We start from the raw sequence: 14,880 nt of genomic DNA on the forward strand, positions 1-14,880 counted from the left end.
TAATTGAGGGGGGAAGACCGTTCTGAAGCCATTAGCTGTATCCTAAACATGCCACGTTATCGCAGCCCATACAAAAGGAATGTAACATTGCTGGTTTGGATTTGGATGTACATTAACTGACTAATATCAAGTATTTTTCTTCAGCCACCAGTGATGGAAAAGCATGTAGTTCTCAAACAGTTATTTGGAAGAGAAAATGTATCAATTTCTTGACCAATAAAGAATCTGAATGCTAGGACATCTTTGTAACCCCTTGTTTTTAGTGGAGGTCTTTTACAGAAATACCTCCTCTCTTTTGCCTTAAAGAAACATGAGTGAGTTCTTAAAATGTTCCCAGTGGATCTGTATCCATGAGGTATCACTGTCTGTATTCCACCCATTACAGGGTGCAGATTTGTTGATCACTTTCCTGCAAAGTGTTGTTTTGTTTTCTCTCTTATTCTTCCTTCTCATTCTTCTCCTCACCTTTAAAAAAAGATGAATTTTCAGCCTGGACCTCCCATCTTGGTGCAACTCTTGCTTGAGCTGTGATTTCTCTGACCTACACTTTAAAAATGTGTCTCTCTGATTGAAATGAATCCTAGATCTTTTATTCCCTTTTTAACTGAGAGTAAATGAAATTTGGGCAATATAATAAATCAGATCAATTTACATGGAAGCTGTCTGTGTTTGAACAAGATGGTTCCTGCCTTTGTATTTTAGTTCCTCAAAATTTAAAAGTTCTGAATTATTTAGCAGAAAAGGGTAGAAATTCTGAGACTGTACAAGAAACTTCTGGTCTGTAAGGGAAGTATTTGTGCATGTATGTGGTGTCTGTTTTTTTAAAAAATTTGTGTAGGAAAACTGGTATTGCAAAAGTTGAAACTTTCCCTTCATTCACATCTTAGAAATGAGCATGTACATAAATCTTTATTCTGTTTTCTTGTGGACACATTGCTGCTTCACTACTCTTTTTTGGAGACTTCCTAGCAGGGAATTAGTATCTTCTATTTTCTGGAACTGTGCCTTCATTGTGGTTTTCAAAGAGTCTTCAGTAGTAGGATACAACTCTTGAGTTACTTTTGCATTATTTCATTTATTTTAGAGATAGTAAACTGGCTGGGGCTGTTACAAACCAGTAGGTTTATTTCCACTATATATTCCCCCTTTCTAAAAAGCCAGTTGCACTGTTTGACAGGTGCCATCTTACAATTGATCACCTATCTCATTTTAAGAGTTTTACATAAATAGTCTTTCAAAAATTCTGATTTTTTTTGTATGTTGTCACTGATGCAGATTTTATTGCCTGGTGCAGCTTCTTTGGTGGTTCTTTTTTTTTTTTTTTTTGGTGTGTTGGTCATTATTCAGCTTACCAGTGCTGTCAGAGAAAGAGAATCTTAAGTAATGTCTTTTGCAAAAGTAATAATAGCTGGGTTCTTTCTTGCCTTCCTACTGCCCTGCAGAGTTTGGAGAACAGCCTAGATCTGAATTCTGTTGTTATTTTTCACAGTTCTTTAATTGGGTTTTTAAAGATTCATTTCAATTCTACTTAATGTAGTAATCACCTCAAAAGTAGCAAAGTGGCTTGTTAATATGTTGTAATTGCAGGTAAGTGTGTTTTTCTCACTCTTGAAACATCTGTAACTTGAAAAGGTGGTTCCTCAGGTACAGTTAGGAGGGCAGGCCAAACTACCTGGAATTTCCCTGCCCTGGAATGGATCATGCTGGAGTTTGTGTGTTAGATAATGGGTGCAGCTGGAGGTGCTAAAAGTAGACTCTGTGTAGCTCTTGTGCAAAATTCCAAATAATTGATGAAGTTCCTAGTTCAGAGTGTACAGTTCTGCTCTTGATTAGTGGTCGGTTTTTTCTTTTGTTCCCTGTTTCAGACTGCCAATGGGAATGTGGAAGCGAAGGTGGTGTGTTTCTACAGGAGAAGAGACATCTCAAGCACGCTCATTGTGTTGGCAGACAAACATGCAAGTAAGCTGCTTTGTGTTCAAATGAAATTGCTTCTGCACAAAATTGTCAGACTTGGGTATGACTTTGATATTTCAACTATCAGTATTGCTTTTTCTTAAATGTGGTTTTTTCTGTAGTCATCTTTAGCAATTTGCATTACTTGTTTGGCTGACTTTTCTCTGTCTTTCTACCTGACCCTCTTTTTTATTTATTTATTTTTTTAAATTTTCCCCTTTCCCTAACCCTTTTAATATCTTGTTTGTGTACGGTTTGATTATGGTGGGGACAAGATAGAAGTTTTCAGTTAGGGCTGAGTAAAGACATCTTATTTGCTCCACAGAAATGTATTTTTTAATTTTTGGGGTGAGAGAAAGTACTCTCCTTGTCTAATACTACTTCTCATTAATTATTTGGTTTGTATATTAAAAAAAAACCTCAAATATTATTTGAGTGAATCAAACTGATTATGGGAAAGCAACTTGAAACATGGCCAGCTTGAAACCTGACTAACAGGATTTCTCTTTAAATTTCAATATTAATAATATTTCTTGTAGTGACACAGCTTTTGTCTGAACATGCTCAATAAATACACTTTGGAAACAGTTTGAGAATCTCCTATCACTATTTTGAACACTTAAATCCCTTTTGTTGGGAAAAGAAATGTGTATGCTGAGGGGAGACTTGAAAATTAGAACTTTTTCTGAGTATTGTAGTTATGTTCTGATTAAATAAAAGCATGAACCTAAACTATCATAAAATGCAGCAGGTTGCTCATCCTACCTTACATCAGTCTCCCTTGTGTGTATGCATGACTTGACTTTTTTTCTTCATTATTACTATTATTTTACAGAATATGTCAGCTTGTGTTGGCATGTGCTCCTCTCCCAGGGCAATCAGAGGCATCTGAGACACCTGGCTGAGTAGAGGTGGAAGCTTATTTGCAAACAAAAATTTGGTGTTACCATTTCATTTCAATTATAGCAACAGTTTTAAAGTAGAGCAACCTATTACATGGCATTGGGCACTTTATCTGAGGTGTTTTCAGCCTGTTTGACTCCATTCCAATTGCCAGTGAGGATTAGATTTAGGTTTATTACACCTTCTTCTGCCAGTTCAACATCCCTCTTGTCCCATCCTTGCAAGGTGATGGACACAGTACTAACAGAACAGTTTCCAAAACAGACACATTGAAAGGGAGGAAAAAAACTAAGCAAGTGGAGTAACTAAACTGTTTTTCTCTTGTAAACAATGGAGTGTGTGAGATGGAGCTGTTCAGATTGCTTAAAATGTAACAAAAAGCATGGACAGCCTCATGAATCCTTGTAATTCAGGGCACATCCATAAATGAGAGAGAAGCAATCAGATATAGGCATGTCAGAACTATGATTTAGCTGGCAAGCATCACTGTCTTTTAATGTGCTTCTTGGTGTGTGTATCAATAGAGTGATCTGGGGATTGATTAAATCAGATACTGCATTTTAGCAATGAATATAATGGCTTGCTGTGTTCTCACTGCTCTAATGCCACTGGGGGAAAGATGCAGCAAAACTAGTCCCTTATTGATAAATTTGAGTATTTTCTGGTGTAGATTGGAGTCTATCCAAATAATCCTCCATTGCAACCATACCTTGAAAAAAGAGGTCATGTGGCATTGAGAGGAGAGTTGGCTGTGTTACAGAATTGTGGTGGCAGGCAAAGCTTTTCTGAGATCTCTTCAGTGCAGCAGTATTCATTTTATCTGAGAATCCTGAAGCTTAATAGGAGCTTCACCATAAGCAACGTGACTATTGATTCCTTCATCTGTGTCTCACTTCACTAGGTTTAGTAAAGGAAGCAGGTAGGAAGGGTTCACAGAAACACACATCTGAGACTGAAAATGAAAAATATTTGAACCCACATAAATGCTCTTTGAACCTGCAAATGCTGATTTCTCTGTGTGATAAGAAATCTAAGTGGTTTTTTTTAATGCAAACAAATAATTCATTGTTCATATGTGTTGTTTGAAAGATGAGAAAATTCTTGTATAGCACAATCCTATTAATAGAGCTACCAGAGACAACTGAGTCTGCCTCTTAGGGTAAATTTCATTAGTAACTAGCATTTTTCTCCACTATGTTTCTTTCTGGTGCAGAATAAAATTGCTACTGAATGACTTCCATTTATTTAGATGGATGTGCTGCTCTGTGGTTTCCATTCCTCATAAGAAGGGAGAAGAGAGAAAAATTAAGCTTTTTGGACAGCCATTATTTCTTTACTCTGAAAAAAAAATCAACACCCTGCATGATATAACAAAATCAAATTCTGTAGATGTTAAGATTCTAGTTCAGATATTCCACACTGTCACTGACTTTGAGTTCATTTCCATAAAGTCTCCTGTTGCCTCATTTTGATGCATTTGCAGTAGATGTACGTATCTGCATCACTGATCTTTTAACTGCCTTTGTTCAGCTGATTAATGGAGCTTTCTGACTGCAGACATTTCTGGATTCACACAGTCTTCTGTTTAAGATGCCTTTATTTCAGACCCACTGTTGAGATCAGTGCAGTGAGAGAGCTAAGTAATAGGGAGATACAGCCAGGACATGAATGGAAAATTTGTATGGATATTTTATTTTTTTTTACTCTTCCAATAAAGGAAGGAAAAAGATGTAATTGTGAAATTAATGTTTTGAAGTTAAAAAAAAAAAGCCACTTTAGCTTGGATGATCCATCAGTTATCTGAAACAGGCAAATCTGAAATGTTGTCTTTTCTCATAAGTCTGTATACAGAGAAATGTGTTGGAAGCACCTTATTCTGTACTTGGTGACTATAAATTAGTACCTGATGTATGTAACCTGTTTCTTGGATTTGATCTGTGATCTCAGTATTTTTGTCATATGATATAAAGCTTGTCTGGGCTGTCCTATAAATCTTTCAGCCTTATGATGTCTTTCATACATTGTTAGTGCTTTTTATTCGTAAGCCTCTTTAATCACCTCACAAATTATTCCAGGGAATTTTTCCAACTGTTTCCGAAATGAACTTGCTTCACCAGTAAGACACTATTTTAAGTTCTTGCTCAGAGCCTTTGAAAACAAGATTGCAGGCAGGACTCGATGGAAGAGAAATGGGAATGATACTTGACTCCTCAACCAATTGTTGGATGCTGTCACTATGTATTTTCTTCATATAATGTCTTATACAGTTTTTAATAATTAAATATTTCCATCAGTGAGTTGGTAGTGGTTGGAGAGCTGACCAGTTAGTGCTGGCTGCATTGGCAGTTTTATGGTTGGTTTTCAGCAGGTGCTCTCTGGGTGCCAGGCACACATGGCAGCTTGGTTCTGGAAGTGCCAAAGCTTCTGAAAATAAATGGTTGCATGATACCTGCGTGCCTAAACAGATTGAGAATTTTTTTTACATTTTAAATAACACCAATCTAAATGAAGTTTGCAAATTAGCTCTTTTTATTTCTTCCATTTTATTCCCCTTCTCTATTTTCTCTCAGTATCTCTCATGCAGATTTAAGAGGAGTTCAATTCATATATCCACTAATGACACCTTGGCTCAGTTGTTGCTGAGAGGCAGGAACTGTGTTTTTTTCTCTTCGAGAGTGGTGCAGTGAGGGAAGATAGAAGTGTCCAAAATAGTGTCTGCTTGCTACCTGTAACAGTGGCCATGGCTGCAAAAGATGACCACCAGAAATTCATGGCAGGGATCCTAGTGGGATGTCTTGATAATGTAGTAAACTCCTTCTGAAGTGTCAAGGTATAAGGATTCCTACCTGTTTAAACTTTCTCCATATTTTCTACAGCTACAAGTCAATATCTGTTTTTTGACAGAGAAAAAATGAGTAAGGCTACAGCTTCATACAAACCATTTGAAACTGAACCTGGAAGAAGGAACCTGGTGTTGTATTTTAATTTATTCAAATGCAGCATTTCTAGAATTTTCCTCCAAGGTCCTTAGTTAAGCTGTTAAAGCAGCCAGAGTTGCAGCTTCCTTTGCTTCTGAAGGAGCTGTTGTGCAGGTCACTAGCACTGTTTTTCCTGTGTTTCCCAATGATTTGGCCCCACTCTTTTTCTTTATTATTTACAGTATTTTGTTAATTGTAACCATGCTAACTACTTCTTCTGTTACTGCAGACTGTTTCCCAAGCTGGTAAACCTTGGGTGCTCTCTAAACCTAATTTCTGTGTCTTGTTTACCTTTGTGCATTTCTGAATTCTGTCATGTCGCTACTTGTATGACACTCATAATGCCGAGAAAGGGCTGGTGCTTTCTGCTTTTGATGCTCTGGAGAGCCCAATCTGATCTATAGCAAATTGCTATTCTTTCTAGTGTCTAGCAAATATTGATGTTTAATTTCACATCTCACACACCCAGTCATTTTAAATTACAATTACTGCCTCTTGGGTTTCTTCTGCCAACTCAAAGTTTACTCTTTCTAATTATTTTCCCCATATATGTTAGCTTTCACACAAGTCTTGCTGTTTGTGCCTAATCTGCCTATCTCTTGTTCCCAGTATAAGTCATCTTTAGGCTTTGTTAATGTGCTATTAATGATTCTGCCATTAAATACCAAATAATACTTAATCTAATACGCTTCTTACAGCATTCCACTGGCTACTGCTGCATAGCTGATATATTACTGTTTGTATTAAGATTAAATGTTTAGTTGCAAATCTGCACAAGCACATCTATCAAGCAGAGAGATTAATTTTGAAATAAGGCTTTATGAGAGCACGAAGTCCCAATGTACTGCACCTCCTGTATTCCCATACCACTTATTCCACAGTACTGTAAAAAATGCAGGCAAATCTTTCTGAAAAAGATTTCTTGGATATTTTATAAATACATGTTTCTATTTTTTTAAGACTACGACCACCATTCTTGAGGGTGGAGTCTGCTTCAGTTAGAGTGTGAGTGGGTGAGCTGTAGGAAGGTGAAATGCAGATATGTCAGACAGACTTGGGCTGGGGCTGGGACAGCCCCTGTTGCGGTTCAGTCTGATTTTAGCCTGTGCTGTCTGTGTGAGGTGGTGAGGTCTTAGTGGGGTTTGAGGTGCTACTGGTTAGTTTCTGTCAAAGCAGCTTTTGCCTGCTTTGGCCTCTGTGAAGGAGAGAGGTTCCTGTCCTGGGTCCAGTCCACTCTTTTCTCCTTTCCCTTGGTTCCGAATGCATTTGTCACGTCTGTTGTTTTCAGTGCTAAGTCATGGCTGTGGAAAAGGAGGAACAATGCTTGTATAGATTTGTTTGCTTGTTATTTCTTGGAATGTTCCTACCTCTGTCTGGGGGTGCTATGACAGTTTTACTGCTGTGTGTGGGGGTGTTGTTTGTTACCTGTAGAAATGTCTGTCTGTTTTTAAGAAGAAATGTTATTGTGCTTTTTGGTTTTGAAAGGCTGTTCATAGCAGAGCTGCCATAAGAAAATGTGTGCTCTCCACCTTCTGTATTTTATTACAAAAGCTAGACACATAAATAAAATGCTACTTGGAAAGCGAGCCTACCTGAAGAGATGCAGTCCCTGGGATTAGTTTGGTTGTGCTGGGTGCTTTCATTTTGTCTGTAGATTTGGTTGTCACAAAGGGGTTGACATACTTTTTAGAAAAATGTAATTTCTAAAAGCTGTAGGCTATCAAATACACTGAAGATACTAAGTATTTTAGGTTGCTCCATGTACTATTTTTCCCTGCATTACACAGTGCACTACTATCATTTCCAAAAGCTGCTGTAAGTGCAGACATGAATTCCCTTTTCTTTTGTGCATCCTTGGGTTTTCACGCAAATGAGCTTGGAACTTGCTGATTTGTTTGTGGATTGCTGCTGGTATATTTACAGTGTAGGATAGCAGTCACAATATTAATTTTCAACTAAAACAGAATCCACTTCAGTAAATAAATTGCAGACCCATGAAACTGTGCAACAAATGTAAATTTGGTGTTCTGGTTCCCAGGAAAATATTAAAACCTAAGTGCATGCTGCTGTACGGTTAACAGCTCATGTGGTGTAGCAGCTATTGTATGTTGCAGTCTGGTTTAATTATGCTGCTCTTTTTTCCCTTCCTTGTTGGAGCAGCCTACCTGACGGGCAAATAAACTGCAGGTCTTTTTTTCAGGGCAGTAAAACAGTGATAAATTGTGGGGAACCTGAAGGGTACATAATTTTTTGTCACCGCCTTTGGCATAATGGTGGCCTATTTAAAACTAAATGCAATTTTAGTGTTTCATAAAATGGAGATCTCTCTGTTTGCTTTGTTTTTGGGGAAAACTATGGGGATTTTAGTTAACTAATCTTAAGGGTATATAAATCATAACTCTGCCTGTATGTGTTTCTCACTAGAAATGTTTTTTGGCAACAACTGTTGAAGCTGCAGGCATAAGTCTGCTCTTTGAGAATAATAATGCTGTAAAATTAGAGTTTTACAATTCATGCATGAGGCTTTACAGCTCATTCTACTACAGTCTGGGAAACTTTTTCTGTGGTTTTGCAAAGTACAAGTAACTGCACTAATTTCTTAGAGAAGGAAAAGTCTGATCTCTTCTTTCTCAGTCATTCATCATGGAGGATCTTTGGAGTTTTTTTCGTTGAGAATTTTGCCTTTTACAGCTTTAACTGGCATAACTGGCAGGATACTTGTTGACGAACACAAAACATACAATTTATTTCTTAAAAGAAAGATGCTTGGAGATGTTTGGGATCAGTTGTGTACCAGCGTGGGTGTGATTTCATGTGTTTACTTCGGTGTATGTTTGAGAACTGGCTGCATGGAGATTGGATAGCTCCAAGGCAGAGCTGGGGATCCTGACTGCTGAAATGCAGGAGTGTTGCAGTTGGATGTGTGTGGTGTGGGTAGGGTAGGGCAGGTGGCAGAGTAGCCTCAGGCACTTGGTTGCATTCCAGTTAATCTTGTGGCTGGGATCTACTGGCTGTGGTTGGGGTGAGGAGAGTACAAAATAACACTAATTAAGTAAACTGCCCTTTCCAGTGGGCATTCTCTGCAGAAGCTGTTGAAGCTGGATGGGCTTGTTGAAGTATGACATCCTGAAAGAGGAGCAGGGTTTAAGATGATAACTGATGCCTGGCAAAGAGGAAAGACTTCACTTTGACTACCTCGCTCATCATGTGTCAGCTTCTACCTGCTGAATCTCTTGCACTGATGGTCTCCAAAAGCAGCTCCCTCTCTCCAGAACTTCTGTATTGGTGGCAGATTTGTGTGACTTTCAGCTTGGTGTGACCTGTGGGTGCCTGGGATGATTTGATTGTGGTGGTGAATAAATACAGTTTTTCACAGGCATAATTTCAAGGATCTGTACTCCTTATGTAATTGTTCAATTGGCTGAAATGTTGCATTTGATCTGATTAATGTTTATTATTTAGCAAAGGTTTTGGAGCAAGTCATTCTGACTTGCTCAAAGTCAATACTTTACCTGTCCATGATCAATTTTGTCTCTTTATGACTAGGGGAAATGGAAGAGGAGATGGAAAATCCAGAAATGGTTGATTTACCAGAGAAACAGAAGCATCAGCTACGACATCGTGAGTTGTTTCTCTCACGACAGCTGGAATCTCTGCCAGCCACACACATTAGGTAATGACTGTCCTCTTCCATTTTATTCAAAAATCACATAGCATTGTTATTTTTCAAGTACTCTTCAATGTAAGATCAAGTTCTGTGTACAACTTCAGTAATACCATCTTGTGAATCACATGAGCATTTAAGATGTTTTTTTTCATAAGACATGTTTCTCTTTTTTTAGAGGCAAATGCAGCGTTACTCTGTTAAATGAGACAGAATCCCTTAAATCGTATCTGGAACGGGAGGTAGGAACCATTTTGTGCATTGTAAAGCTTGAACAGTTTATTCTGGCGCAATTTAGGTTTGGTCCCTTTTTGGAAGTTTTCTAAGAGGGTAGTTTTTTCATTTCTACATGTACTGGACATCGACAGTGGGGAGCTTTAGCCTCTGTACAATTTTCATTGTGCATAAGACTCTGTGGACGTAGGGGCCAGATCTTATGTTTACATCCCTGTGTGGCACCAAGCTGCCTCTCCTTCTGTAAAGAGAACCCAACTTGCTCATCAGTGTGGCAGGGCTGAGAGTTCAAACCTGGGGGCTGATGCCCTGGGAGATGCAGTAACTGCAGCGGAGGGAGCAAGCCAGCAAGCTGTGGTTCTCTATATTTGCTTTATTCTGAAATCATACAGATTTATGTTAATATGCTCTAAGCTTGATCTTGCCTCAGATTTTTGAGGCGCTTAGTTCCCTGTTCTTTGAGTTTACTGTTCAAAGTACTTATCTGGAGTCCTTCATATGCCACCACAGACACTTAAATCCTTGAAAATCTGCTTGTCAGGTGATATCTGACAGAAATTTACCCAGTCTGTCTCTTTAAAGGTATCTCAAACCAAACACTTGAAACTGAATTGTCTTGCACGATTAATCACCATTCAGAATATAAATACTGAGTTTTACTTTTTTAGGTATTTTGTGATTTTAAAAAATTACTATTGTATTTTTTTAAAGTTGTATTTATATACCTTTAATTGTGGCTAGACCTCTGGCTGCTGGCTGGGTTAGACAGTCTTGGAATCTGACAATCTGTGAGAGATTTACTGTGGAGATTAGCAAAGAATTTCAGGATATTATTTGAACACATCTGCAAGCAAACAATTTGCATTTGAAAACATTAAAATGTTACACAAGAGAGGAAATCTATAATTAAAAACAGTAGGGTGATTGCCATTACTGGCCCTTAAGAAAGGAGGAAACAGGCCATTTTTTGCAAGAAGCATACTGTAGTGTCTCTCATAGTTGGGCTTTCTTTTTAAATGTTTTTGTAGCTTTCTTCAGTATTTATTTAAGCATAAGATTAGTTTTAATCTGATACTTTAGTTTAAGAGAGTTTTAAACAAAGCACAGGGATTAAATAGTTGAGTTTCTCTTTGGAATGTGAAACCAAAAAATGTCGGGTCTGCTGAAGGCTGCCAAATGGCAAAGCATCAAACAAGGGACGTGGCATTCAGCAGTGCTTGTAACCAGTTAGCAGCCCAGGATATGCCAGTTTGAAAGCAAAAGTTAATCAAACTGAAATTATTTCAGATTTTCTAGTGCCCAGCTCTTAAGCAGTGTTTGTTCTCAGTTGCTCCCAACATGTTTTCATTATCACTGGTGTTACAGGTAGGTGTGCTGAGACTGAAGGGACATGCTTTCCTCTGAACCTGCAATGCTCAGTTGCAGATGTAGGCACAAACAGAGAATTTTTTTTCCATCCTTTTGAACTTTCAAAATGCAAGATGAGTGATGAGGGTTATTTTTAAAACTGAGCAGGCACTTAAGAGATTTCACAGAATGAGAGAGTTCCCTGAATGTGTCCTGTCACTTAGCGTGGCATTTTGCTGTGGTGCAAACTAACTTGGACAGATGGTAAAGAAATTAGAAGCTCAGGAACACAAATGTGCCTGGGTGGAGGGTAAAGAGATTAAGAAAAGGAGATGTTGTTGCCCAATAGGTTCCTAACACTGGATGGTATTGTTTTGAACTCTTTCTTCTTTCCCCATGCCTCCTGTTCTTAATCCATCCTTTGCTTTCAGATTGTTTCAGGGTTGTTTCTTTTTTTTCTTATGTGGCTTCTGTCAATAAAGCCTAAGCAGTTCTAGGGAATCTGGTATTTGATTTTCTAAATGTTATGACCAGTAAAAGTAGGCTTTCAGCCCAAGGCTGTCTGCCTTGAAGCAGGTTAAACATCCAGGCAGAAATTTTTAGGGAGATAGTAAGCATAGCAAAATTACATTTTTTGTTATCTCTGTTCTCCTCCTCCACGCTCCCTCTGTCATCTTCCTCAGGAAGATTGCCTTGTTGCATTTGGAAAGCAGGCTGAAGGGGACCAGCACTGACTTTTTTACTGTGCCTGGTAAAATTGGGTTTTTGTAGCAGGAGTGAGGAATAGGAGGAAAGAGAGAAAAAAAGCTACTGGAAAACCTGAATTTTCTATAGACACTTAATTCCCGTGGAGATCAAGAGAAGGGCATAGCCAATTATGGCAAAAGCACTAGATTTCCCTGTTCTGCAGGAAACTATTTTATATGTACCTTCTGTTTTATTGCTCTGCCTGGATATATCCAGAGGCTTGTGTGAATTTGCCTGCTGAGCAGATGTCTGGCATATCTGTTCCTTTTGGTACCCCCCTAAAAATAAAATGTTCTCTAGTTAAAATATATCAAATACAAGAAAGTAAGATTGCAGGCTGCAATGAAGTAACCATTATTTCTGTAGTGTACTTTTACTCTGAGCCTGTTTTCTTTTTCCATTTTCTTGGTGACTTTGGTTCTTGGCTATAGCTATGGGTAGCTTAGGGGCTTGGATAGGGAAGCTCTGAGCATATGTGTCTGTCTAACAGTTGGGAGAAGCAGAAAGTCATGATTCGATTTTAACTCTTGGCAGGTCATGTTAATTTTTTCTGAGCACGTTGGGTGTTTTCTGGGGTCTGAAATGAACAGAGAAAACCCTTCTCTTTCTTGACTGCTGCAAACCCAGCATACACAGTTTTGACAGCACAGATGAGCGTGGAGGATTTTGAAGAGCAGCGTTGTTTTGTTGTGAGCCTCACTCTTGTGAGACCCTTGTGAAAAATTGTTCTCATCACATAGTGGTGCTCAGGAGTTCACACATGCTTTAGAGCACACAAGGATCTGGTTTGTTTCTTAGTTTGCGTTGGCATTAAGCTGACATTTATTAGTGTTCTCAGCAGTCCTACTCAGTCTGCAAGAGTGAATCTCATCTATGAGGGAAGATGGTAGTGGTATTGAATTACCTCTAGGAGTTGCAGTCTCTGTCGTATTTGCACTTGGGCCCACAGACTTCCATCTTTCCTCTCTTGAGGAGGCTCTGGGTGGGGAGAAGAGACCAGAGGCTTTTCATTCTTTTGTTCAATCTGATTGATTTGAGACAAAACTGGACAAGACATAAATGGATGACCTGAGACTGAGATTTTGTAGAGAAAATTCATAGTGATAACCAATAAAAGAAAAGCAATAGGGCATCTAACACTCAGATGAGAAACCCTCTCCACCATGTATGACTTTCCCTGGCCAAGAAGGACTAAAGAAATTGCCTGTGGAATTGTTCTTCTTTGGGCCCCACTGTGTTGTTACACTACAGCGTTGCATTTTTGCTGGGCAACGTGCCTGAAAAGCATTAATGTTGCTCTGCATATACTTTGTCTTGCAGTCAGGTTTTCTGGAGCTGGAACAAATTAAATACTGTATTTATAACGTGGAAGCCTGTGAGACAAAAGCTTTTCCTACATTTTATTTCCACAATGATACATTCTCAAAATATTGCAATATCTTGAGCTTTGAGTGTGTCAGGGAGCAGGAGACCCAGATTTCTTTACATACATGTAATATAAATGAGTGTTCATCTACTCTGAAGCTGCCTTCTGCCCGTAGGTTGATGTAACTTGACCCTGGTGCCTGTGGGAGTAGGAATTTTTTCAGAAGTATCGTTTGCTTAGGATGCAGTCAAATCGTCTGACCCCAAACCCAACTACAGACAACCCTTCCAGCTGAAGTTCAGTTCTCTTCCAGAATTTTTGCCATGTTACTGTGGAAACTCACAGCAATTCTTCTTTTTCTGGGGCTTTTTATGACAGATTGGGAGACTCTCTTTTCCTTTGCCACCTCTTCATAAAGCTGAACAGGGCTTGAAAAACTCATGCTGGTTTTGTCCTAATTTTTGTTGCATGCTGTTGACACATACAAATATAGGGAAAGGGAAAAATGAGGTGAGCATGAAATGAGATGTATTTAAACAGGGTGCCTGCTAGTGCTGCAGAAATAAGGGGAAAGGGAAAATGTGCCAGAAACCTGAGATGTGGAAAATGGCACACTGCACATCCTGTTTCTGTTCAGACACAATGCTCTTTCCTGGTGACCATGTTGCTGTGGACAGAGGTTACAAAAGGTCTGTTATTCCATGTTCTACCAGAGCTCTAATCCTGCCCAGTACTGCACGCTATACTTTGATGGAACATACCTGGCCTCTAGTGTGTCACTCAACAGCTATAGCTAAGTACTTACCCATGCAGAAAAGTTTAATTACTTAAACTGTGCAGTTTTAAGTAGTTAAAATTTTGGCTGTTTTCTTTCTCTGCCCTGGCAGAACATTCTCATTCTGGAATGCCTTCTTGCTTTAATTTTACACACCCAGGTAGCGGAAGCCAAGCAGCTATTTTAGCCTTTTCCTCACCTACTTGAACAAAAGCAACAAATTAATGGATTGCCACCTGCAGCTAATTACTGCTGCTGCAAAATCTGCTGCCCCTCTCCTAATAACAAGCAGAAAGAAACATGGTGGTTTAAGCTTAGATGGTGGCAGGCAAGAAGTTGGTCAGCAGTGCATCCCTGTGACAAGGAAGGCTGAGTACATCCTGGTCTGTTTACCAGGAGTGTGGTCAGCAGATGGAGGGAAGGGATTCATCCCCTCACTTCATCACTTGTGAGACCACTTGTGTGGGTTTGTGTCCAGCTTTGGGCCTTCCAGCATGAGAGACATTGACAGACTGGAGCAAGCTCAGCAGAGGCCACAGGTCTTATCTGGGGCTTCACGTCTCTGTGGGGTTGCACTGATCTGGCTGTAACACTCTGAAGTTATGCTTCAATTTGTATTGGTATTTCTGTGTGGATAGGCCGCTGGCATCTAATCCTGCTGATTTGGACTATGGCAATTGTATGGGATATGGCAATTTTGTGTTCTGAAACAGCTGATGTGACTAAAAATTGTCTCCTGGCCCTTCTGAGCCTTGACTGTGTGAGAGGAGCTTTGTTTACTTCAGTTTGAGAGGCTATATGTTGAGAGAGGTTGCTGTTGAGAGCTAACACTTGGAATGTGGAAGAAAGTGGCAGCACTTAAATGGGGTTTTAAAACTGATGGTTCATTAATTTTTTGTTCACCCAATTTTAA

The 14,880-nt window shown here is 39.1% G+C and overlaps 1 protein-coding gene across 6 annotated transcripts in view; it reads left to right on the forward strand.

The window, feature by feature from the left end:
- The window catches only part of MTA1 (metastasis associated 1), a 76,782-nt gene that overhangs the window by 16,155 nt on the left and 45,747 nt on the right, over positions 1–14,880 (forward strand). For all 6 annotated transcript variants that reach the window (XM_069022387.1, XM_069022388.1, XM_069022390.1 and 3 more), the window contains exons 3-5: positions 1,866–1,959; positions 9,381–9,507; positions 9,677–9,740. In XM_069022387.1, coding sequence (XP_068878488.1) covers positions 1,866–1,959; positions 9,381–9,507; positions 9,677–9,740 — 285 coding nt within the window. The remainder of the gene's footprint in view (positions 1–1,865; positions 1,960–9,380; positions 9,508–9,676; positions 9,741–14,880) is intronic.

This window comes from Aphelocoma coerulescens, chromosome 8 (assembly GCF_041296385.1).
Source record: "Aphelocoma coerulescens isolate FSJ_1873_10779 chromosome 8, UR_Acoe_1.0, whole genome shotgun sequence".
Taxonomy (NCBI): domain Eukaryota; kingdom Metazoa; phylum Chordata; class Aves; order Passeriformes; family Corvidae; genus Aphelocoma; species Aphelocoma coerulescens.